General features: G+C 45.7%; 1 protein-coding gene across 2 annotated transcripts; it reads left to right on the top strand.

The window, feature by feature from the left end:
* The first annotated feature begins 440 nt into the window (after positions 1-440).
* Positions 441-23,449, top strand: TSPAN31 (tetraspanin 31). 2 transcript variants are annotated; one of them, XR_014561848.1, is made up of 7 exons: positions 563-845; positions 10,437-10,604; positions 16,655-16,735; positions 17,703-17,843; positions 19,257-19,370; positions 20,181-22,223; positions 22,287-23,449. XR_014561848.1 is itself a non-coding variant. In XM_083729531.1 (6 exons), the coding sequence occupies exons 1-6, from the start codon at positions 783-785 to the stop codon at positions 20,253-20,255; spliced, it is 642 nt and encodes a 213-aa protein (XP_083585657.1). In that variant the 5' UTR covers positions 441-782; the 3' UTR covers positions 20,256-23,449. The 2 variants fall into 2 exon arrangements, 1 of the variants encoding a protein (XP_083585657.1); XM_083729531.1 differs by having other exon boundaries at positions 441-845; positions 20,181-23,449.
* The last annotated feature ends 1,557 nt before the right edge of the window (positions 23,450-25,006 follow it).

Raw genomic sequence — 25,006 nt, 5'->3', positions numbered from 1 at the left:
GTCGAGGTCACTGCTATTTCCAAGTATACTGTATTAATAATAATAATCATTTTTATTTATACCCTGCCCTCCCCAGCCAAGGCTGGGCTCAGGGCGGCTAACAAGCAATATTATTATTGTACTAGAAATATTTTATTATTATAAGAATTATTAGAATTATTAGTTATCAATTATTAATTATATTATTAGTTATTTATAATTAAAATTAATTATAAAATATTAATTATTAATAAAAAGTTATTAATACAATTATTAGAAATATTGTATTAGAAGTATTAGAAATATTTCCAAGTCCTGCATATGTTGTCTCGTTTTGTTTTTTAAAACTCGTACGTGAATCACTACGTACTTCCGCCACCTCCTTGACCCGCATATGGCGGAGCCGAACCGGCACCGGAAGTGGAGGCTGCGTCAATTTCCCCTGCCCCGTATATTGACGCAGCTTCCTCCTCCGCAGTGCCCGGATGGGATATGGAACGCAAAACCCCCAATGAGGGAAGCTCCACCATGTGCGCGTGCGTAGCAGGGAGAGGGGCGAAGTGGGTGGGGCGAGAGCCGGCGCGCTAAGAAAGGGAACGCGGCGCCGAGCCGGTCAGAAGCAGCAGCAGCGGCGGTAGTAGCAGCTGCGCGCAGGCGCACTGGCGGCGGGCTGATATTTAAAGGGACCGCACCAGCGGCTGCTGCTGCTGCTGCCGCCGCCCCCGGACAGGGAAGGAAGAGCCGGTCTCTGTTTTTTTTCGGCGGGGTGGGGGCCAGAGGCTTCGCTTCTCCTGCTCGAGAAGATGGTGTGCGGGGGGTTCGCCTGCTCGCGCAACGCGCTGTGCGCCCTGAACGTTGTTTACGTGGTGAGTGTGACAGGCGGGTGGCCCCTCCCTTGTCTTAGCAAAATGGGGGGGGTTTGGGGGAGGGGGCCTGAGAAAGTGGGGCGGGGAGGGGGCCTGGCCATGAATGGGGCAGCTGTGGGCCCTTGAAGGATCCCAGCAGGAAGTGTCTTCCTTTTTTTTAAAAAAAAAGAAAGGGGTGGGGGAGGGGCTGAGGGGGTGGGGTTTATGGGGGGAGGGGTTGAGGAGTGGGGGTTATTTTTTTGGGGGGGGGTCAGCTCTTCCCTCTCCCTGGGATAATAGGTGAGGGTGGAGCAAGGTGGCCTCCTCCTGCCTGGAGAGAGGATGGCAGGCCCTTTCCCTCCCTCCGTCCCTCCCAGGTGGGGTGGATGTGATATGGGGAGGGTTGAGGTGGGAAAAGGAAAGAACTGGGTTTTTAGGCCAAAGCCCACGAGACCCAGTAGGACTGGAGAGGCGCGATGCCAGGCCAGTGCGGGAGAGGGGATCTGGCAATGGTACCCGCCTGGAGAAGACCGCAGAAGTTACAAAGTGTGGCTGCTGTTGTTTAAAAAATGATGCTGAGGCTCCTGTTGACTCAGTTGCGTGTTCCTCGCCTCATCTAGTTCTAAGAGGCTGTCAGGTGTACAGTGGTACCTTGGGTTACATTCAGTTCAGATTACAGACTCCGCTAACCCAGAAATAGTACCTCGGGTTAAGAACTTTGCTTCAGAATGAGAACAGAAATTGTGCTCCAGCAGTGCGGTGGCAGCAGGAGGCCCCATTAGCTAAAGTGGTGCTTCAGGTTAAGAACAGTTTCAGGTTAAGAACGGACCTCCGGAACGAATTAAGTACTTAACCCGAGGTACCACTGTACTTGTGTGCATTTTACCAGCACCGCTGCACCTGTGTTTCTTTGCTAGAACAGGTCAGAGTTTTCCTTCCGCCCTTCTCCATTGCAGGTCTGGAACATTGCTTCGGGCTGCTCCTCTGATTACTTGGAAACTGAGATAAATGAGCAGGGAATGGCTATTACCTAGTTTCTTGCTTGTGGGTGTTGGCACTCCCCAGCATTGGCCTATAGGCCTCCTCACCAAAAAATAATCCTTGCCGTTTAACTAGGCCCCCAGTTAAACTGCAGGGAATCTTTGATCATCTGAGGCTTTCGCATACGAGCAATAACTTGAGCAAATGTAAAAGGCTGCTTTAATAGCAGTGCAGTATTTCATGCGCAGGAAGATAATGGTGTTATGAGCAATGGATGTCTCAACTACTTGGTGGACGGTTGTTCAGACCTAATATACCCCTGCTCTGCTAAGATGTACAAAAGATTTAGGGTGAATAAAGCGTGTCTGGGCGAATATAAGGATGTTTGTTGGGGTGTGTGCTGCTGTGATAATGCTGGAATATTAGGTGGAAAAAAGAACAGAACTTTAAAAGACTCCTGAATCTGATTCATTTACTAAATTCCGCTGCAATTCTAAACCTACGTATTGGGCATTAAGTTCCACCGGACACATTATCTGAGTAAATGTGCATAGGATTGTGCAGTCAGAGAGGAAAGATCACTAAGAGTTAAGAGTAGGCCAGTCTGCACCAGGTAACCTGATTCCACATTTAACAGGCCAACCTGTAGGCACATGGAGTGTTCCTATGCAGATGTCCCTGAAAGTACATGTAACTTTGAACTCATATTTTTAAGCAAAGTGTGTTTTTATTTTTTATTTTTGCCTTGAATACTTAGACCAGTGGTTTTTAACCAGTGTGCCGTGGCACCCTGGGATGCCTTGAATGATGGTGAGGGAGGCCTCAGGCTACACTGGCCTCTGTCCCTTTCCCCTTCCCTCCCTTCTCTGATGCCCTCTTGTGTCTCTGCCTCCCAAAGGCTTTCACAGCTGTTTGTTGCAGCAGCCCTGGCCTCAAGCTCCCCAGGTGAGTGGTGCCTGTGGGACTGGCCAGAGGGTGCTGGTTGCCAGGAGCTGAGGTGGCCCTGGGATAAGCAAGCAAGCGGTTGAGGGAGCCCAGCCAGCCAGTTCACCAGCCATTGCTGACAGACAAGTCCCAGGTGCCTGTGGGGCAGTGTGAGGAGGCATCTCTCTTTGGAGCATGGGGGGGGGCAGATCAGAGACCAGGGGTAGCATCAGCTGCTGCCCAGAGGACTCCCAAGGAGAAGGGAAGGAAGGGGAGAGGAGAGGAGGCTGAGGGAACACTCCACAAGGGAGGTTGTTCGAGAAAGGGTGAGAGGCTGCCAGCTCTGCAGGCAGGGGGTGACATAACTGGGTTCCAGAGCCCCACAGGGGTGCCCTAGAAAGAATGTAATCGGTTAAGAGAGCCATGGACCCCAAAAGGATTAAAACCTCTGCCTTAGGCAGTGGAAAATCTCAGCTCGAAGACTCAAGTGTGTGTTGAATGTCTTGCAACCATTGCTTCTTTTCCCTGTAGTTTGTAGGATGGAATCTACCTGAAATCAATCATCCCTCTCCTCATGTTCTTCAACATGTTCTGGGGGGAGGTGTAAATGCTTCTACCAAGCTGCTAGTAGAGAGGAAAGGATGAAGAAATGTTTGCTGATAGGACAATCTCTGGGAATTCCATGTTTCTGGTTAGGTGAAACTGTAGCCCAGCCATGCTTACATCTTTAGTGCAGGAATGCAGTTAAACAGTTTGTTCAATAGTGTGTCCTTGCCAGGGACGCAGGTGGCGCTGTGGGTTAAAGCCTCAGCGCCTAGGACTTGCCGATCAAAAGGTCGGCGGTTCGAATCCCTGCGGCGGGGTGCGCTCCCGCTGCTCGGTCCCAGCGCCTGCCAACCTAGCAGTTCGAAAGCACCTCCGGGTGCAAGTAGATAAATAGGGACCGCTTACCAGCGGGAAGGTAAACGGCGTTTCCGTGTGCGGCTCTGGCTCGCCAGATGCAGCTTTGTCACGCTGGCCACGTGACCCGGAAGTGTCTCCGGACAGCGCTGGCCCCTGGCCTCTTGAGTGAGATGGGCGCACCACTCCAGAGTCTGTCAAGACTGGCCCGTACGGGCAGGGGTACCTTTACCTTTACCTGTGTCCTTGCCGCCACAATTTCTTGGCCCAAACCAAGAGTGTTAATGTGCAGGAGATATCCAGATATATGGAATATACTCAGCCCTGGATATGAACATATCTGCAATTCCGCAGAAAATGTCTAGCTTTTAAAAGAAGCAAGTATTTGACCCTTAATGGTTTCAGGGGCGAAATGTTTTTTGCCTCCCCTCACCAGTCATTTCTCACACAGATCAAGAGAGGAGTGTGTGGGCTGTATGTTACACACTCCCTTCTCTCTTCTATGTCAGTGTTTCCCAACCTTGTGCCTCCAGATGTTTTTGGCCTACAACTCCCATCATCCCTGACCACTGGTCTTGCTAGCTAGGGATGATGGGAGTTGTAGGCCAAAAACATCTGGAGGCACAAGGTTGGGAAACACTGTATGTAACCCCTGTTCCCTGCTAAAAATGAATTGTCTTGATCTTGCTGGACATTTGGAAATCTTCTAAAAACTTGGAGTTAGGCCAAGCTATGCAAAGTAAGCAGATAGTTGGAACATCATCTGATTTTGTATAATTTATCTAAGTCACAGAACATGAATTCTTCTATGGTGCAGAGTTTATATAGTCTTACAATTGCTTTTACTTTACCAACAATATTCCTGCCATTATGATGGACATCCTTTACAGTCTCCTGTATAAGTGGTTGTTCCCTGTGAATCCAAGGTAATGGGGCTGTGCTCATGGATGTAGTTACTATGGGGGCAAAGCATTCTTTTTGCTAGGCTGAGCAGATTTTGGCTTCCACCTCAACACCCTTTTAGGATTGGGAGAATCGTAGAGTTGGAGGAGGACTTGAGGTCTTTAGTCTTTCTGCCCTCTGCTTCGTGGAGGAAATCGAGCTAGAGCCTCCCCAACAGATTATGGTCCAGCCTCTGCTTGAAAACACCCCACAACCACAACGAGAGCCCACCACTCCTCTTGGTAACTGGTTCCCTTGTGTAACTCCTCTTACCCTCAAGTTGTTTTTCCTAATGCTCTGCTGAAATTTAACTTATAACGCCAGCCCATTAGAGCTAGCTCTTGTCACCCAGAAAAGCAGAAAACAGGTCTTTGCTCACATAGAACTGAAAGAGGATAATCTTTAAGTACCCGTAGAGCTCTGTCATCATCCCCATCTTCGGTTTTTCCACCTCTAAATTATTCAGTTACTTAAATCTTTCTTCATTTATTTTCTGCAACCATCTTCATTGCCCTCCTCTGTGGCTGTTCCAGTTTGTCTATATTCTTAAAGTGTGGCATCCAGAACGTGACACACTGCTCAAGATGAGAGTGAGGACTGCGTGGAAGTCAACAAAAGTCATTCACTCTTACAAATAAAGATGACCAGTGCTGGCAGCTGAGGCGCACAACGTCCTCTTAGAGGCTTGATTCTCGGTGAAGAGTGAGGATCTGATTTAGCCCTTTAACTCAGTGATGTCCTTGAGTGAACCAAGTAGAGAAAGCCATGCAACCAAAGCTTCACTATAAAAATACCAGAACAAAAATACAAACCCCATTTCAAACAATATTTACATTTTCTTGCATGTATATAAAGCTCTGGTAGGTCAACCAATTTACTGGAATGATTTATATGGAGGAGTGGAGCAGCTGAACTGGAGAGTCATCAGCAGATGTTGCAAGTGATATTAAGTGCAGAAGTGGGATGTTCTTCATTGTCTCTGTATGAGGGCAAGCACCTAGCTTTACACAACTTGCTACAGCATGTCTGCCCATGCCCAATTCTGTATCGGTTGGCCTGGGAGCAGCTTTGAACCATTTAAATGCAGTTAACATAATTAAAAGTTAACATCCTGGATGGGTCCAGGGCCAGCAAGAAAATATTTAAGAGTGCTTTAGGTGAAATTGTTGTTGCCTTAGTCACTATGCTGTAGTGTGGTCTATTCTTCCACCTACTTTTATCTAGGTGTTTGATGTATTCTGTGTTATCTGTAGAATATGGCAGTAGCAGTGAAGGAGAGCCCGGGTAGAGTTTGGGGTCAGGGCTTTTGGTGGGCCACAGGCAGCTGGAAGGGCTCCTGGAACTTCTTCCCTGATCTCTTAGGAGATGCAGAACCAGTCTTGTAAGTCACATATTTCGGTTTCATCATCTGTTTGCTGCTGCAAGGATTAAGGAAGAAGGTTGAACCTGCAGAGCAATGGGTGTGCGAGGATACAGGAGCAGTGACATCATGGGATTCCACCAGCTGATCAGGGGTTCCCAAAGTCTGGTCCACAGACCATTACTTCATTCAGTTGGTCTGCCGCACATCTGTGGATTTGTGGCTGAAGACGGGAGACTGTAATCCATCGCATCAAATATTCATACTGATTTTTAATTGTGTTTCACTTTCCGCTTTTATTTCTTACACTGTATTTTATTGTACCACTCTTTGAATTCTGTGGAATACAACACATAAGAAATGGCAGGGCCAACTAGAGTACAAGTATAATTAAAATCATACAGCATCTAGTAGAGTGCATTACCATTGCTACAGCTGGCAAATAAATAAATAAGCAGTCCACCTTCAGCAGTTTTCGAGTTGTTCATGGTAGGGTGGGAACCACAATATGAAACGCCTTCTAGTTTTTAGGTAATAATAATTTATTTGTACCCTACCCATCTAGCTGGGTTTCCCCAGCCACTCTGGGCAGCTTCCAATAAAGATTAAAAATACATTAAAATGTCACACATTAAAAACTTCCCTGAAGCCTTCAGATGTCTTCTAAATGTCAGGTAGTTGTTTATCTCTTTGACATCTGATGCGAGGGTGTTCCACAGGGCGGGCGCCACTACCGAGAAGGCCCTCTGCCTGGTTCCCTGTAGCTTTGCTTCTCACAATGAGGGAACTGCCAGAAGGCCCTTGGCGCTGGACCTCAGCATCCGGGCAGAACGATGCGGGTGGAGACACTCCTTCAGGTATACTGAGCCGAGGCCATTTAGGCCTTTAAAGGACAGCACCAACACTTTGAATTGTGCTCGGAAACGTACTGGGAGCCAATGTAGGTCTTTCAAGACCGCTCTTGGCGGCCACTCCCAGTCACCAGTCTAGCTGCCGCATTCTGGATTAGTTGTAGTTTCCAGGTCACTTTCAAAGGTAGCCCCACGTAGAGCGCATTGCAGTAGTCCAAGCGGGAGATAACTAGAGCATGCACCACTCTGGCAAGATTGTTTAGGGCAGAATGACATGTTTAATTGGCAAATGTGCTTCCCAGCTGGGGAATGGCAATTTAGTGACTGGGTATTTGATTGGGAGGGTGGGTGGTTTGATAGGCTGGGGTGTGCATGCGCACGCATGTGTGTTTGTGCTTGCACTCTTAACCATTTCCTGCCCACAAATGCTGTGTTTGAATTCCTACCCTACAAGGGTGGAACAAGTGCCAGGATGGAGGTTGCAGGTCAAAAGTAGTAAGGGGAAGAAGAGTTACCATATTTTTCGCTCTATAAGACGCACCAGACCATAAGTTTTTGGAGGAGGAAAACAAGAAAAAAAATATTCTGAATCTCAGAAGCCAGAACAGCAAGAGGGATTTCTGCACAACGAAAGCAGCGATCCCTCTTCCTGTTCTGGCTTCTGGGATAGCTGCACAGCCTGCATTCGCTCCATAAGACGCACACACATTTCCCCTTACTTTTTAGGAGGGAAAAAGTGAGTCTTATAGAGCAAAAAATACGATAAGTACATCCACCTGTGAGCTGATCCTCCCTTGCAAGTGCTGCCAGGTCCTTTATTTGCATTTATACGGCAAACATGGTTTCGAGGTCCCTGCAAGTGTTGTGTAAAATGTAATTCTGTGTTCTAGAAGCTGCTAATGGATGTTGAAATTTCTCAAGGGCAACCCTGAGAGCTAGAAATATGTTTTAAAATAGAGCTAAATGCCTCTGATCAGGAATCCATTATTAGCTTTCTAATCCCTTATTCCATGCTGTTACTGCTGTCGTTTCTTTTCATACGGGTTTTGAGATTTCCTCATGTAGTCATGACACGCAATATAGATATTACACTTGCACAACCATAAAATAAAATAAAGTAGCTTAAAACAGAACAATTGCGGAGCAGGGTGCATTACAGTTGATGACCATTTCATGCAGGGGTTCTGTTCCTGACCCCCCACGTGCATACACCCTCCCCCCCACTTTCCTTGCTTTTATTTTATTTTTTCTCGGTTCCCCTTGTTTGTTTCTTTACTATTATTATTTTTAAATAGTAAATTTTATTAGTACTTTCCACACAACAACAAAACGAAAAATAACAATACACAAAAACAAGCATATGAAAAGCAAATCCAAATCTTACAAATTAATAATATAAACACTAAAAAGGAAAACAAACATTGACTTCCACCAATCCCACTTCACCTCCTTTACCTCTCATTGTATCTTCCTGTTTTCCTTATCATCTCTATCCTAGCATCTACATATAAATCCCTCTTTCTTACCCTTTCACTTCACAAGGTTATTCCAGACTCGTCCAGATTTCTGTCCTCAAACCTTGGCTTTTAAGGTATTCGTTCAGGCACTCCCATTCCTTTTTCAATTCACTTTTTGGTTTCCCATTACAGTGGTGCCCCGCAAGACGAACGCCTCGCAAGACGAAAAACCCGCTAGACGAAAGGGTTTTTCTGTTTTGGAGGCGCTTCGCAAAACGAATTTCCCTATGGGGTTGCTTCACAAGACGAAAAAATCTTGCGTCCCCCAGCGGTTTTTTTTTTTTTTGCTTTTTTTGCCCTTTTCCTAAGCCGCTAAGCCGCTTATCAGCTGTTCCGCTGATAAGCCGCTTAACAGCTGATCGCTGGAAGCCGCTTGACAGCTCTAGCACTAATCCGCTAAGCTGTCAATGGGCTTGCTTCGCAAGACGAAAAAACCGCTAGACGAAGAGAATCGCGGAACGGATTAATTTCGTCTAGCGAGGCACCACTGTATACCTTTTTAGTTTCATGCTTTTTAATAGGCCGTTGCCTGTACTACCATTGCAGGCTGAAGGCACAGCACGGTGTAGTACAGGACTAAACTTATTTTGCCTTCATCACCGCAGTATGTTATTTCATGTGGGTATGCACAATACTGGTTTGTGCTGCAGAAGTTCTCTAACATATCAAATGTGTAAGAAGGTACTGGCAGTATCAAGATAAAGATAACTTCAGTTGGCAACAGGGCCTGTTGAACACTGATAGCCTTCCAGTCTTCTCAAATTATAGCATGCACTCAGTTAACATCTGCACTATAATTTATCTGTGGGCTTGTGTAAATTCTAAATATGAGCTTAGGACTCAGAACAGAAATGGGAAATGTTAATGGCTCTTCTAGCATGAAGGAAAGTAAAGGTAAAGGGACCCCTGACCATTAGGTCCAGTCGTGACCGACTCTGGGGTTGCGGCGCTCATCTCGCTTTATTGGCCGAGGGAGCCAGCGTACAGCTTCTGGGTCATGTGGCCAGCATGACTAAGCCGCTTCTGGTGAACCAGAGCAGCGCACGGAAACGCCATTTACCTTCCCGCCAGAGCGGTACCTATTTATCTACTTGCACTTTGACGTGCTTTCGAACTGCTAGGTTGGCAGGAGCAGGGACCGAGCAACGGGAGCTCACCCCGTCATGGGGATTCGAACCACTGACCTTCTGATCGGCAAGTCCTAGGCTCTGTGGTTTAACCCACAGCACCACCCGCGTCCCTTGTATGAAGGAAAGTACCTAGGGACTAAACAACAAATGGCGAAAAAGACAGGTGCAGTAGTCAAGAGTTCAGATCCTGCTAGTGAATGGATGATCCATTTTTCAAATAGCCCCAAACATGTAGAGAAGAGGTTAGACTTTTTCTTGCCGGTGAGGGGAGAGAAAGAAGAAGGAAGAAGAGGTTCTTATTTGCAGGAAAATCTTGCAGAGTTCACAAAACACCTTCCAAATTTAAGTGAGTCGAGTTGGCTTCCTTTTGTTGGAAATGCTTTAAAATGGCCATTAAAAGCAAAGAAACATATGGTGTGAGCAGTGATTTTCATGTTGCTGCCCGATAAATTTCTCACGTTTTTCAAGGAAAGCCTTAGATAATCCAAAATGAAATCAAGTCACAGATGATGGGAAGCCTGATCCAGCAACCTGCCAATTTAGAGGACTTTGATTTTAAACAAGTATTTGTGCTTGTTGACTTCCGTAGGATTAAACCTCTTCAAATCTGAAGCATGCATGTGGCTGAAATGAAGAGGGCAACCAGAAAGAGTTGAAGATACAGTGCTTAATTCGTTCTGGAGGTCCGTTCTTAACCTGAAACTGTTCTTAACCTGAAGCACCACTTTAGCTAATGGGGCCTCCTGCTGCTGCTGTGCCGCCACCGTGCAATTTCTGTTCTCATCCTGAAGCAAAGTTCTTAACCCGAGGTACTATTTCTGGGTTAGCAGAGTCTGTAACCTGAAGCGTCTGTAACCTGAAGCTTATGTAACCCGAGGTACCACTGTACGTATGAATGAACTAAGCCTCAAAGAAAAGAAGTGCTAGCGCTGCCATTCCCACCTGCCTTTTGTTCTATGCTTCCAACTCCTCCATTCTGACTCCCCTGAATTCTTCTTTCTCTCCAGCTGGTCGGGCTGCTGCTGATTGGCGTGGCTGCCTGGGGCAAAGCCTACGGCATTGTTTACAGTCTCCACATCATCGGAGGGGTCATTGCTGTTGGTTTCTTCCTGCTTCTCATCGCCATTGTGGGGCTCATCGGTGCTATCAACCATCACCAAGTCATGCTGTTCTTTGTATCCTTCTGTGTTGTTTCCAAGCAGGGGCGTCCGCCCTGCCTTCCAGAAACCGGTACTTTATTTTCTTGCCGTGCAGACACGAAACTGGACATGCCCAGCTAAATTGCACCATTTGTAGAAGCAAAGAGCTCTGCCGGTCAAGAGTGGGTTAATGGTTTTATTCTGGTCTTCACTTGTGGGCTTTTATGGGGTGCGGGAAGGAAATGGAAGCATGCATACTTCGCCTAAAATGTTTATAGCTTTTTCCTCTTTCTTTTTCTTTACTCTTTGGAATATTGGGATTGCCAAAAAGGACGCACACACACCTTTTTGCAGCTGGCATTTGAGTTCACATTGAGGATCTGCTCTGCAGATTCTTGTTCTGTCTGTGGTGTTGTGTGGAGAGCCTTGCAATGTAATGCATTGATAATAGGAGAAAAGCAACTTAGTGGAGGATAGTAGAGAGCCAGTGTGGTGTAGTGGTTAAGAGCCGTAGACTCGTAATCTGGTGAACTGGGTTCGCTTCCCGGCTCCTCCACATGCAGCTGCTGGGTGACCTTGGGCTAGTCACACTCCTCTGAAGTCTCTCAGCCCCACTCACTTCACAGAGTGTTTGTTGTGGGGGAGGAAGGGAAAGGAGATTGTTAGCCGCTTTGAGACTCCTTAGGGTAGTGATAAAGTGGGATATCAAATCCAAACTCTTCTTTTTCCTCCTCCTCTCTTAAGGCAAGTGGGCTCGAATTTGATTACCACCTAATCCATCCCTCTGACTCAATTAATTCTACCCCTGCATATTAAGTGTAAGTGTGCAAAGTATTGTGGCCTGAGTTGTGACACACTCTTTCTTTCTTCTTAAATTTGCACCTTGCCCCTTCCTCCGTTTTGCATCTCACAACAGCCATTCCAGGTAGCTTAACTGGAGAGATGTGACCTTTCCAACCCAGGGAGATTCAGAACCAAGCAGGGTTTATACAACACAAGGGTGTATGCTGTCTTCTTAAGGTTCATGGGACTTTGATGTGAAAGTCACTGGTGTATGTTGTCTGCCTGGAGAGTTGGACATAATGGAAGCCTGACAAAAGTTAACATCCCTGGGCCTTGTTCCCCTCTCTGAATGAAACTGAAGCAGGGTGTGATACCATCATGCAGCAGGTTTCCTCACCCTAATCCATGTCATTGTATCCTATAGTTGAGTAAACTTGCAGCGCGATGACATCACAGGGGATGTGGAGAATCGCACGTATACACCGCACCCTGGGATCATGTAGCAAAGGGCAGGAAGTAAGTCCAAATAAATAAAGACTTTGGGAAAGGTGGGCAGCTTCTTATCTGCCATATTACCTACCGTGTTTTTCCGTGTATAAGACTGTTTCCCCCCCAAAGAAATAATGTCAAATATCAGTGGGCATCTTATACATGGATAGTACTGAGGGTGGACTGACGATTGATTGCCCAAAAATAGGGGGCGTCTTATACATGGGGGCATCTTATAGGCAGAAAAATACGGTAATTCTGCCAGAGGGTCAACCCAGGCACCCTCATCTTCTGTAGTTACTCCTGCCAATAAGTTCAAAGCATACAAAAATGGAAGTGGGGAAAATAATGGCCTGAGTGCTGTTTTTTCCTAGGGCTGCCATACGTCCGGAATTTCCTGGAAAATGCCAGGATTCGGCTGCCATCCAGGCGGAACTTTCGTCAGCCGGTTTAAATGTCCAGGGAAACCCAGAAGTATGGCAGCCCATTGTGGAAGTGTGTTTTTTGCCCAAGTTTCTCAAAAAAAAACCTCAACAACTTGGGCAAAAAGAGAAAGGTCAGCAACTTTTGTGTCCGGATTTCCACCTCCCGAAATATGGCAACCCTACTGTTTTCCTGCAATACAGCACAATGTCCTGAGTTGCAGGTATACAGGTATCTCCCACAGGAAGCTTCAGTCAGTCACTGTGTTCCTTGTAAACAAACAAACAAAAACAATTATTTTATTAATTTACCATGTATGGCACCATAGGCGCCAACTCTAAGGGGCCCAGCTCTTTTGATTCCCCCTCCACCAATATTTTTTTCCAAAAACTTATTCCAGCATGTTTCAGATATGCAGAGTGGCCCAGTGAGCGACACAGATTTATCAGGTCGATGTGTTTGCCAGCAATGTGTGTTTTTGAAGAGATAGCTTAGTATGAAATCCCACTCCTCCCTACAAGGGGCAATGAGATTGTCTGGGCATTGTTTGCCTCTGCTTTTCAGTGGCATGGAACGATACGAGGAGATGTCCCAAATATTCACTGGTTCCAGAGGCTTCTAGTAATATTTGGTTTGTCAGGGATGGTTTGTGAAAAATAGCCTTCCTTGAAGTGGCGATGGTTGCTTCGAATGTGGATGGGGAAAACTCTTTTAATTAATAGGAAAGCACTTAAAAAGAATTAAGCACTAAAATTACAAAATAATAAACTTTTAGGATGCTAAAAGTAAAATAACAATGTATCAGTGGACAAAAGGCCTATGTAGTTCTTAAAGAAAAACAATAGCTTAAGGAAGATGTTCATTATTTTCATAGGGTGGCATTTTGTTGGGCTGGGGCTGCCTTTCTGTATTTAAAGTTTAGCTTCCCCTGCCGACACTGGTCCAAGTACTGGCCAAAACCATCCAAGGGCGTGTCAGAAATGATGCACACAATAGTTGGCGATGAATGGCATTCTGCCTTTTGCAAAACTCTGGAAGCAGCATGGCTTTCTTTCATATCAGGTTTGGCAAACTTGTTGTCTTAACTTCTGCTGTACAAAAAAAATGGATACCATTTAGCTAGAGAGGCTTACATGTGATAAATCTTACTGCCACCTTCCACCTGTTAATACCAGACAGCATGGTTTCATGTCAGTATCGCCTGTGTTCAGAGGGTTGCTGCACTCTTAAGTTGGTACTCGGCTAAGTTTTACGCAGTGTAAATCCACTGAAATTAACAAACACGAGTAAGTTAAGTCCTGAGTAAAGCTTAGTTGAGGAGGACTTTTGGCATCCCATTGGATTGTTCCGGAGCTTGCTGGAATCCACTAAGACAGGGGTCAGGAAACTTTTTCAGCAGGGGGCCGGTCCACTATCCCTCAGACCTTGTGGGAGGCTGGACTATATTTTTTTTGGGGGGGGGATGAACAAATTCCTATGCCCCACAAATAACCCAGAGATGCATTTTAAATAAAAGGACACATTCTACTCATGTAAAAACATGCTGATTCCCGGACTGTCATTGATAACCCATAGTACATTGCTATGGCAACCCAGGTTTTGTGGGATTGTTACAACACACATGGCTGATGTATGGGTGATTAAATAAAAAAATCTGGCATGTGGGGGGAAAGGAAAGAAAGAAATGTAGTTTGCTAAGTACTGGAAAATCCCTTTTTTTCTGTAACCAAAGGAAGACTTAAGCTTCACCTAGTTTTCTGCTGACACAGTTAAATTTCCCAGAAATGAGCTTTGGGGGTTTTAGAGGGACAGGGTGGTTGAAGGGAAAGGCAAATGACACTCAAAATGAAAACACAGAGCACCTCAAAGTTTCAGGTGCTGTTTGTCTTGAGGCTGCTGGCTGCTGTTTCAAGACCACAACATCTGAGAGAGGACTAAAAAGGGTGTGGCAAATCAGGGGTCTGGAGGGACACCATCCATTTACTTTTATGGTAGTACTGTAGAATACATCTCTCCCCTCACCCAGCCTCCAAACTAAGGTCATTTCTGTTCTTGTGGATTTCTGAACGGAACAGCAGAGTTCATGAATGACAGGATGTACGTACAGGAGTGATCAGATCACCACTTTGTTTCCCCAGGCGCCTGGGAATTCCTGATGTAAGATTTCCTAGTAATTACTGTTAGGGAAAGGGACGTGGTTGGTGCTGTGGTCTAAGCCACAGAGCCTGGGGCTTGCCGATCAGAAGGTCAGCAGTTTGAATCCCTGCGACGGGGTGAGCTCCCATTGCTCGGTCCCTGCTTCTGCCAACTTAGCAGTTCGAAAGCACGTCAAAGTGCAAGTAGATAAATAGGTACCGCTCCGGTGGGAAGGTAAATGGCATTTCCGTGTGCTGCTCTGGTTCGCCAGAAGCGGCTTAGTCATGCTGGCCACATGACCCGGAAGCTGTATGCCGGCTCCCTGGGCCAATAAAGGGAGATGAGTGCCGCAACCCCAGAGTCAGCCACGACTGGACCTAATGGTCAGGGGTCCCTTTACCTTTACATTACTGTTAGGGAACTTATGGTATAACTTCTCCTGGTAGTTTCCATTAAGCAGCAGGAGAGAACTACAAAGGCTCCTTCTGTCTGTGTGTTCCGAGATGTCAGGAAACATATCTCTTACAGATGTATAAAATTTCCCATTCTTGCATGGAGTTCCCAGTGGATTCCTATCGGGTTATTTATCACGTCCACACACTCTCCTATCTGCTGCTACTTTGCAACGTCAAGCACTTCCATTCAGAGGACTCCTTCCGGCTAGTTTTTAGGGAGGATGTGTGACCTCATTAGGGAAGGCTGTAAGAATAAACCCAGCCAGGAGCTTAACACCTGTGCTTCCCTAAAACAGAGTTCTGCATTAAGGAACATTCCAGAGAATAACTTCTCCGCCTCGCCATGTGATGAATGTGGAGGCACCTCAGTCAGTACAAATCCAGGCTTTGACATCCATGTTAATTGCTGAGATTCTACTCTGGCTAAGGGAAGTCCCACCACCGCTCTTCTAGCATTTTGTTTTTATTTAACCAATACTAGTTAAATATCTGGCCGTAAGAGAACCTCTAAGCAGTTTAGCATGTAGTCAGAATAGGCGCCATAATATTGGCTGTAATAGATAAGTTGCCCCGACGTCAATGCACTTGCTTGCATCCTTTTACAAAGGGTGATCCTCTGTTTGTGTGAAGACAATGGGATTGCAGAATTCAATGTTAAAGGTAAAAGGACCATTAGGTCCAGTCGTGGCCGACTCTGGGGTTGCGGCGCTCATCTTTCTTTATTTGCTGAGGGAGCCGGCGTATAGCTTCTGGGTCACGTGGCCAGCATGACTAAGCCGCTTCTGGCAAACCAGAGCAGCGCACAGAAACACTGTTTACCTTCCCGCCGGAGTGGTACCTATTTATCTACTTGCATTTTGTGCTTTCGAACTGCTAGGTTGGCAGGAGCAGGGACCGAACAATGGGAGTTCAATGTAAGACCCCTCTTAAAAACATCTAAAGAAGGGTGGCTTTCAGAAGCTGCTGCTGCTTCCTTCTGCACCAGAACTGTGTTGCCTCAAAATCTCCCTTTCTTGCAAATGTATGGCAGATCTGATCTTCCAAGGGTGTCAATGCTGGAGGTGGGGAGTATTAAGGGACCAAGGAGATTTGGGTATTGAAAGCCTTAGAAGTAAATTTGGTTTTGAATTCGCTGAAAGAGAATGCAGAACACCCTTCACAAATAAAGGATGGTATCTTGGGAACCAGCAGTAAACTTTTAAACCTGGAATTAAGTTTACAACTTAAAGAAAAAATAAGGCATTTATTTCCTGTGTGTCCAAGATGTCTGCCAGAGGTGGAAAAAACCCTCTCTGAGAAAACTGCTTGGTAAACCATGAAATGATAAGAGTCTAAAACACAGTGATCCAACTTTCCAGACCAAGTGGGCTTCATGAGTACACGGAATCCGCAGGCCACACACACACACTGAATTAAGTTTCGATACCGTGAATAAAGTGTTTTAATGTTATTTAATATACACAATCAATAAATATAATTAAATACACAGTTAATTGATTTAATATAATAATTAAACAAAAGTAATAGATGTGCTCTCATCAACAATGCGTTACACAAATAATATTTTTTAAGGCTTTAAGGAGTTTTTTCTCGAATGTTACCAAGGGCCGCCAAAAAAATAGGCACCAGGGACTGCATGCTGGACCACCCTGGTCTAAAAAGACACATGACTGAATACATTTCAAGTTGAAAACTGGAAGAAGTCGGAGGTGTTTTATCTGCCATTAGCTATTCATTGGTGTTTCCTTTTAGAACCTCTCTACTTTCTCAAGCATTTCCTTAACGTCACTTTCTCATCAGTACATGATCATTTTAGGGCTAGTGTTTCTCTTCCAGTTTGGAGTCTCCTGTTCGTGTCTGGCACTCACAAGAAGTAAACAGGTAAGGGCCCCTTCCTGCCTTGAAGCTCATTCAGGTTTGGAGGGAACTCGTGGAGTGTGTTTTTTAACCTGCAGCTCAGGTTGGGAGAGAAATAGTGCTTGGGAGAAAAACGAAAAGGTAAATCTACATTTGCACATTACTATTTCCAGCTCAATTGCACACCCTTCCCTCCAGCGCATCCTATCCAGATCTTAAGCACATCAGCGTGTTTCTTTTATTGATTGGGGATGTCGGACGGAAGAGTAGGCTCAGCCTCCTCTCCCTATAGCACCTTTACAGTTCTGAGCACACAAAAGTTGCAGGCTAGTGACAATGTGTAGTAGCCTGCTGGAGACTGGTGAAAGAGGGACAGGTTGCTCCTGCCCTTTCCCAGCAGCCTGTTGCAATCCCTTCCTCTGTTCTTCCTCTGGCAGCCTACAGTCATACCTTGGAAGTCGAACGGAATCCGTTCTGAGTGTCCGTCCGACTTCTAAAACGTTCGGAAACCAAATCACAGCTTCTGATTGGCTGCAAGAAGCTCCTGCAGCCAATCAGAAGCCGCAGAAGCATCATCGAACGTTCAGGTTCCAAAAGAACATTTGCAAACCGCAACAATCACTTCTGGGTTTGTGGCGTTCGCGAGCCTAAACATCTGAGTTCCAGGGCGTTTGGGATCCAAGGTACAACTGTATTTGGTTTCTGTGCTAGGAAAGGGGAGGGCCTCTTCCACAAGACTTCTCACTCACCCACATGCAATTCCTTCTTGGTCATAGATACCAGGCTACTACTTAAATAGCAAGGTTGCTTTAATAATTGATTTTGGGGGTGCTTTTATTCTAATTTAACCATTTACCATGAATTAAACTTGTCTTCACCGCAGCAAAAACATTCCCTGTCTTCATTCCTGCTATTCGTTATGAATTGAGAGGGGATTGTATTTAAAGTAACACGGAATGTCTGCCCTCGCTATTTTTTACTTTCCTCTCAGGAAAGTCTCCTGAATGGAGCCTGGGAGATGAGCAACGGCACCAAGAAGTCGCTGGAAAACAGCTTTAACTGCTGCGGGCTATTCAACAACTCTCTCGAAGCTAGCAAGAAATTCAAGGCTGATGTTGAAATGTGCAAAGCGGTAAGTGTTCACTTCACCTTGAACCCTTTGTGTCTCGGGTGACAGAGAAATATCTCCATCCATCACTAAATTACTGGGGATAATGGATCTCAAATTAAGATGGCTTAGTCAAAGGTCTGCTGCTTGAAGGTGGCTGGGTGATTGTCACTATGCACTGTGAAAAACAGGCTGTCAGTGAATATACTTAAATAGTGAAAACATATTGCTGTGATTGTGGTTGTTTAATTAAAGTTGGAAGTCATGGGCAATCATATAACCAGATTTGTGACTTGACCTAGCAGACCAGACCAGATTGGGTTCTAAAAAACCATTGACGTTTGTATGCACTGATAGTTGGCAATACCTAATGCCTACGCTGATGGAGCAATCTGCATAGTGCTGTGTAGGATTTCTCCCAATGTACGGAAGCAGTAGAGAACTGTGCTAAAACACAGGCCATTTTAAAATAAACAAAACAGCAGTATAAATCCCGACAGCTAAAAAAATAAATTATACAGTACATCTCTTTTTACTGGAGTCTCGTTTTTCCTCTTCTGCTGCTGTTGTCTACAGAGGCCTACTTTCCCTTAAGAAACCTTATCTGTTCTTTCTACTTTCTTCCATTCAGGGCACTTAACCAATTCCTAAATTACCAGACCATCCGCAACTCCCATTGTCATTTTGATCAGTATGGCTGGCCATTTAAGACTGAACAGTGATCAAATCCAGTTTTTTGCCTCCTCTTCCCCAAAGTGGCTTATTAGTCCTCTTTTTAACACTAGCCGTCCTTCTGTTCCTTTTGTCTAACGTGCCTTGGGGTATTTTCCCTGCCCTGCCCCTTTCTCTTTTCTGCTATTTTCCAATTGCAGGGTTGCTTCTTGGCTTTTTCAAACTTCTAAAATGGGCTTTGCCTAGGGATCCCCAGCTCTTTACAGAATATTTTTGCTAATATACTTACTGTCTCATACAGGATGAGCCAGACTTCTTCTGTCTGGGAGAGCCAGTGTGGTGTAGTGGTTAAGAGCGGTAGACTCGTAATCTGGTGAACCGGGTTCGCTTCCCCGCTCCTCCACATGCAGCTGCTGGGTGACCTTGGGCCAGTCACACTTCTCTGAAGTCTCTCAGCCCCACTCACTTCACAGAGTGTTTGCTGTGGGGGAGGAAGGGAAAGGAGAATGTTAGCTGCTTTGAGACTCCTTAAAAGGGAGTGAAAGGCGGGATATCAAATCCAAACTCTTCTTCTTCTTCTGTTTCACAATTCCCTAGATAGAACATGACATTTCAGGAGAAGACTGGCAAGCTGTATTTTCAGAGATGTTTGTCCATCGTTACTGATCTTTCCCCCCTACATAGTGTAGGAATTGTGAGCGTCTCCTTGCAAGTGATAACCAGAGTCACAGTGCTTTTTTTTTTTTTAACCCTCCCACCCTGCAGCCATGCACAAAATCAAAAACCGGGTGCATCAGTTGCGGTGAGGTGATGATGGAACATGCGGGCGAGGCCTTGAAAATCCTTGGTGGAGTTGGACTCTTCTTCAGTTTCACAGAGGTAACTGTCTATTAGGCTGAATGGGGGAGGGACAGGAGAATATTATTTGTACATCGTTGGTAGCTTTGCCACCCCTGCAAAGCTAAAGGGCTCTTCCTGTACAGCTGAGAAGCAGAATCTCAACAGCTGCAGACTGTGCTGGTATGAATGGTAATGCTGTAAAAAATCGTACCAGTTTGAATTTCTGCCTGATAATTCAAATATTTAATAAAGGAAACTATATGCACTGGGGAAAGAGGGCAGCTATTAGGCTAGATGGATACTTCGGGACGTGGGTGGTGCTGTGGGTTAAACCACAGAGCCTAGGACTTGCCGATCAGAAGGTCGGCGGTTTGAATCCCTGCGATGGGGTGAGCTCCTGTTGCTCGGTCCCTGCTCCTGCCAACCTAGCAGTTTGAAAGCACGTCAAAGTGCAAGTAGATAAATAGGTACCACTCCAGCGGGAAGGTAAACCGTGCGCTGCTCTGGTTCGCCAGAAGTGGCTTAGTCCTGCTGGCCACATGACACCGGCTCCCTCGGCCAGTTGAGCCAGATGAGCGCCGCAACCCCAGAGTCGGCCACGACTGGACCTAATGGTCAGGGGTCCCTTTACCTTTTATGGTTGCTTCACCTTCTCTTGACATCCCATCAAGGAGATTCTGCATCTTCCCTAGTTGGAGAATTCAGTTTTTATTGCAGCTCTGATGTGACCCACATCATCACATTAATTAATACTCCATAAGTAAAATATTGAACAAGGTGATTTGGGGTGTGATTTTTCAAAGATGTCCCATAACTAGATCCTCCCCCCCTTTTTTTTTCCTCTTCCAGATCCTTGGAGTGTGGCTTGCCATGCGCTACAGAAACCAGAAAGACCCCAGAGCCAACCCCAGTGCCTTTTTATAGACCATCACATTCCCCCCATCTTCTCTCTACCACCTTCCCCAACCAACCATGTGTTTTCCTTTTAATTAGTTGCACGTCCCTTATTCAAGAGATCCTTTTCCGTCACGCAAGAAGAAAAGCAATCCAGCAGTGAGGGAGCTGGGGTTTTTTGCCATTCTGCCAAACTGCTGATTGGATGAAATAGCAGAGCAAAAAGGTTGCATCCTAGACATGAAGCCTTTGGCAGGTGGCAAAGACGACTCTGCCTTTTTTGGGGGGGGAATATGGAGTCATCCCTTTGCAGAGTCACTTATCTAATTGCAGCTCATAGCTACAATCACTTCTGTGTTTTTAAAACTTGTACTTTGGGTCATTGTCTTTAGTGGGGGGGGGGCTTTGTTTTTAAGGCACGGGTTGAGGGGAACCTGTGCCCCCCCACAGATGTTGCTGGACTCCATTTTCCATCACACTTGGTTTTGCTGTGGTCTCACTTGGGCTGAAGGCAGTAGACATGACAGCCACATGCAGCGATTCTGTAAGGGAAGTTTTTCGATTACAGCTGAACCACATGGGTGGGTCTTTTTATTATTATTAAGAAGTCGAGGGGTTTTTTTTTTTAATCCATAAGTTGAATTTTGCCGGACTTAATCATAAGTGCAGGTTCCCTCCTTCCGAAGGGAAAGTAGGGGCCTGTGTAAACCTTTCAAAGAACTGGATCACCCATAATGTAACTGAAGTTTGCATCTAGCGTGCACATTTTTAAGCTGGCTTGAAAGTGGTTTTTCTGATGACTTGTTCTAAAGGAACAGAGGACCAGAATCTTGTCGGTCTACTGAGTCTCAGATTCCTGCTCCCTTTGCAGTCCTCCTATCCCTTTCGTTCCTTGACTGGGGAAAATAGGCTTGAAGCTGCTCGCAGAATAGATAAGCTCTATTGCTCCTAGAATATTAAGTGCTGTTCAGGCTCTTCTCCCCTAAATCGATCCAGTAAGGATGTACAAGGGAATGCATAGCTAGCTCCAGGGGCATGTTTTGAATCCTAGCCCAGTTCATGTCCCTGTAGATACTTCCAGTCTTGGTCTACTGTCATTTAGTTATAGATGGGCAGCAAGGAGAAGCTGGAACCACAATTCCACTGAGCACCGAAATGCTGTAAATTTGTACTAAGCTCCTCCTGTGCTGGTGCTTTCAACTGGCAGCCTAAGGGAAAAAAACTGCTAAGCTGTGGGTGCTTCTTCTATCAATTTCTCCCTGAAAACTCACCTTGGCTGTTTTAGAAGAGGTTACTTGGACTTCAGTAGGGTGTCACCAATTTCTTCTCCAAGAATGATGCATATTTGTTACTGGAGCTCTTATCTGCCTACAATGGACTGCTTTTGAAACCCAACATTACACCTTCTTATCCCCTATAATATTGGAAAACACCCACATTGGACTCTGGAAGGAGTAGCGGCTGGGTGGCGATGATGGCAGAACAAAGGATCCGGCAGCTGGACCGTTCAGCATCTCCCCAGGCTCAACAAGGGTAGATGTGACCTACTGCCTTAAGGAGGTTGGGGGGGGGGGAGTTACAACGGCGGAGACAATGACACCCAGGCATTAGGGGGACGTTACTGCTGCAGCAAGAATATTCCCTTTCCCCACAAACCAAGCCTCTTAGGGCAGCAAGGACTCTCCCATAAAGGGTGAGAAGCAAAAGTCTGTTCCCTTAACCATCAGCACAAATGGGCACACACCCGCTTTCCCTGGCTCTTGGCAGAGTGGAGAAATGGAGATGTTGGAAAGCTAGGTTAAGAGGGAGGTGGGTTGTACAGAAAAACATGCATGGATAGCATTAAGCCTGGGCCAGCTCAAGGCCATGGTACCCGTGGCTCACCAACTGCTGTTGAGCTCCATCTCCACTCTGCCCCTGTCAGCAGTGTCAGGGGTGATAGGAGTCCTAGTTCAGCACCACCTAGAGCAGCCTTTCTCAACCTGTGGGTCCCCAGATGTTGTTGAACTACAACTCCCATCACCCCTAGCTAGCAAGGCCAGAGCTCAGGGATGATGGGAGTTGTAGTCCAACAACATCTGGGGACCCACAGGTTAAGAACCGCTGATCTAGACAGACAGGCGTTCCTCAGCCCTGGCTCAATGTGAATGAGCAAACAAGGAATTTCAGAGTGAAGACACTGGCTGCAGCGTTTCTCCCTCCTGTGGTACTAGCCAAGGCTAAACCATGGTTTGACAGTGCTGCCACCCAACCCATTCTCTCTGCCTCCCCCTCCCACAAACACGTTAAACAAAACAAATCTTGGTTAAAAGCTTGTGGTTCGTGTACAATGAATGCTGAGCCGAACCATGGCATAGCCCTGGGGAGCATGCAACCGCCATCTTTTCTCCAGGACCCCCACTCATTCACACTAAGCCATGGTTAGACTTATCATTATACACAAAAAACCCAGATTTTATACTACACCGCTGTGACTGCTCTAATGGGCACCATGCTATTTATTAATTGGGGGGGGGGACAACTTTTTGCAAACATGCACCAAAGTTTGAGGCAGGTTGGATAAGGTGGCAGCTTCTGCAGAAACAGTTGAGCCAAGGCGTGTACTGAGCAGGTGTAAAACAGCTAGTTACTGGCTTGAGCTTAGCCTAGCAAGGGCTAACAATATTTAAAAGATAGAGATGATACTGCTCTGTACTACCCTAGAGTGAGACTTACTCTATTAAGCAAAGCTGTTGGCACCACTCTTTTGAGCTAAACTACTGGGGTGGGAGACACAAGGCAAAGCTGAACTGCAGCAGCAGGGGCTGATCAGAACAAGCTAAAATGCACTTTATTTAGGGTATAGAGCACATAAACGTTGCTGTGACTCCTAGCCAGGTTAGTATTGCAAGCAGGTCTGTCATCCTATTTACTTTAGAGGAAAGACTAAACAATATGCCTGCTCAACCACAGGGCAGGCAGCTTTTCCGGCTGCTTCCAGGGACCTGGGAGACTTGATTCAGCGCTGCCTAGTTGCTAGAGACTATCCTTGCCTTGAACTTTTGGCAGTGGGGGGGATAAGAGTGGCACAGGCTTAATGTGTGAGGAAAAAAGACGCAATGCTCAGAAGTTCACATCACCAGATGGCTTTGTTAAAATCAATATACTTCTACCATCATGTACACTCTTGACGGCTGCCGTTGTAGATTGGAGTTGCTATTTGAATAAAGTACATTTCTCTCAAACTCAGGCCTTGTGAGTCTCGGGGAGGAGGGTCGTAGAGAGCACACTTAATAAAAAAAAATATGGTGCTCAAGTGCAAAATCCCACCAACCATCTTGCTTGTCGTGCAATTTTATGTTGTGACCGCCCTGAGACGCAAATTTAATTAATAAATAATAATTTGCACGATTTGTTTCCCAAAGAGAAATGATGCTCAAGTCACACTTCCTTCATTCTCAAACTCTTAACAAGGACCCATCTTTACAGAGCAGGGATGGTGTTTCATCTGCTAAAAGAATGTATGAAAAATGAAAATCTTCAAGCCATTCTCAAAGTTTTTGCATATCAACATTCTTGCCAGCAGAGGGCAACATAATCCCCATTGGATTTAAGCCAATTCAAGAGGCCTATATATATATATATATATATATATATATATATATATATATATATATATTCCAAATGATTTTCCAAATTTATAAACAAACAAACATAAATCCTAACTGTAATTATTCCGCTATTATTAACATTGTTAGGTGACTTCCTCAAATCCCCCTGGCTGAGTTTTAATGTATATCATTGTAAGTTTTCCAAAACTATTTTCTCATAAAATTTACTTAGTCAATTAACTTCTCAAGAGGCCTATATCAAAGGAATAGTGGTGGAAGACAGCGAGCTCTTGCCATCTTTTAAGTGAGCGTTGTCCGCTACCTACAATTGCTTTGCAAGATCAGATCAGGTCTCCCCACAGTCCAGCAAACCAGGCAGGCGAGAAGACAACAGGTTTTCCTTTGGAGTTTGTCCCTAACATCTATACAGAGGTAATAAGCTTTCTTATTAAAAGTTCTTCCAGTAACTAAGCTGTCAAGTGAAGACTTGTATGACAGCTTGCTGCCTCTCCTCCAAGCAATGAGATTTAATGAAGGAAGTTGACTGATTTGCCTGCAAGGCAACTGCAGGCTGGAGAGGCTCTGTGAAGTTATCTTTCAAGAGGTGGCTACTGCTTGCCAGAAATGGAAACTGCTTCTGACAAGGTTCTCATTTGAGAGTAGTAGGCAGTTTACTTGAGATAAGATTGCCTCTTGCACCCAGGGCTGAAACAAAAAGAAATACCCTCCATATTTGGCAACAAGGAAGCCCAAGAGTATATTTGCATCTACAATTCTCCAGTTATATGTTCATAATTGAGATATTCCAAAGGGATTTGGGGGAGAGATTGAAGATTTTCAATGGGCGAGTGCTGGCTCACTAGACGGGAGTGCAGAGGGTGATTTCCCAGGAAGGCGCTCTGGCAATCTTCAAAGGGACACCCACACATCCTGGCAGGAGTGGCCCGACTCAGACACTGGGCAAATTCTTACTCCTGTATTTTTTGTTTAGTCGTTTAGTCGTGTCCGACTCTTCGTGACCCCCTGGACCAGAGCACGCCAGGCACTCCTGTCTTCCACTGCCTCCCGCAGTTTGGTCAAACTCATGCTGGTAGCTTCGAGAACACTATCCAACCATCTCGTCCTCTGTCGTCCCCTTCTCCTTGTACCCTCCATCTTTCCCAACATCAGGGGCTTTTCCAGGGAGTCTTC

This window comes from Podarcis gaigeae, assembly GCF_964106915.1.
Source record: "Podarcis gaigeae genome assembly, chromosome: 2".
NCBI classification, from domain to species: Eukaryota; Metazoa; Chordata; class Lepidosauria; order Squamata; family Lacertidae; genus Podarcis; species Podarcis gaigeae.
Note: the sequence above shows the minus strand (reverse complement) of the source record. Positions and strands in the feature narration are given on the sequence as shown.

What these genes read in the sequence shown, in the direction of transcription:
- TSPAN31 (XM_083729531.1), top strand. Translation starts at nt 783, where the DNA reads ATGGTGTGCGGGGGGTTCGCCTGCTCGCGCAACGCGCTGTGCGCCCTG. An exon ending in CCCTGAACGTTGTTTACGTG is followed by an intron (nt 846 to 10,436) that starts GTGAGTGTGACA and finishes CTTTCTCTCCAG; the next exon opens with CTGGTCGGGCTGCTGCTGAT. An exon ending in ATGTTGAAATGTGCAAAGCG is followed by an intron (nt 17,844 to 19,256) that starts GTAAGTGTTCAC and finishes CCCACCCTGCAG; the next exon opens with CCATGCACAAAATCAAAAAC.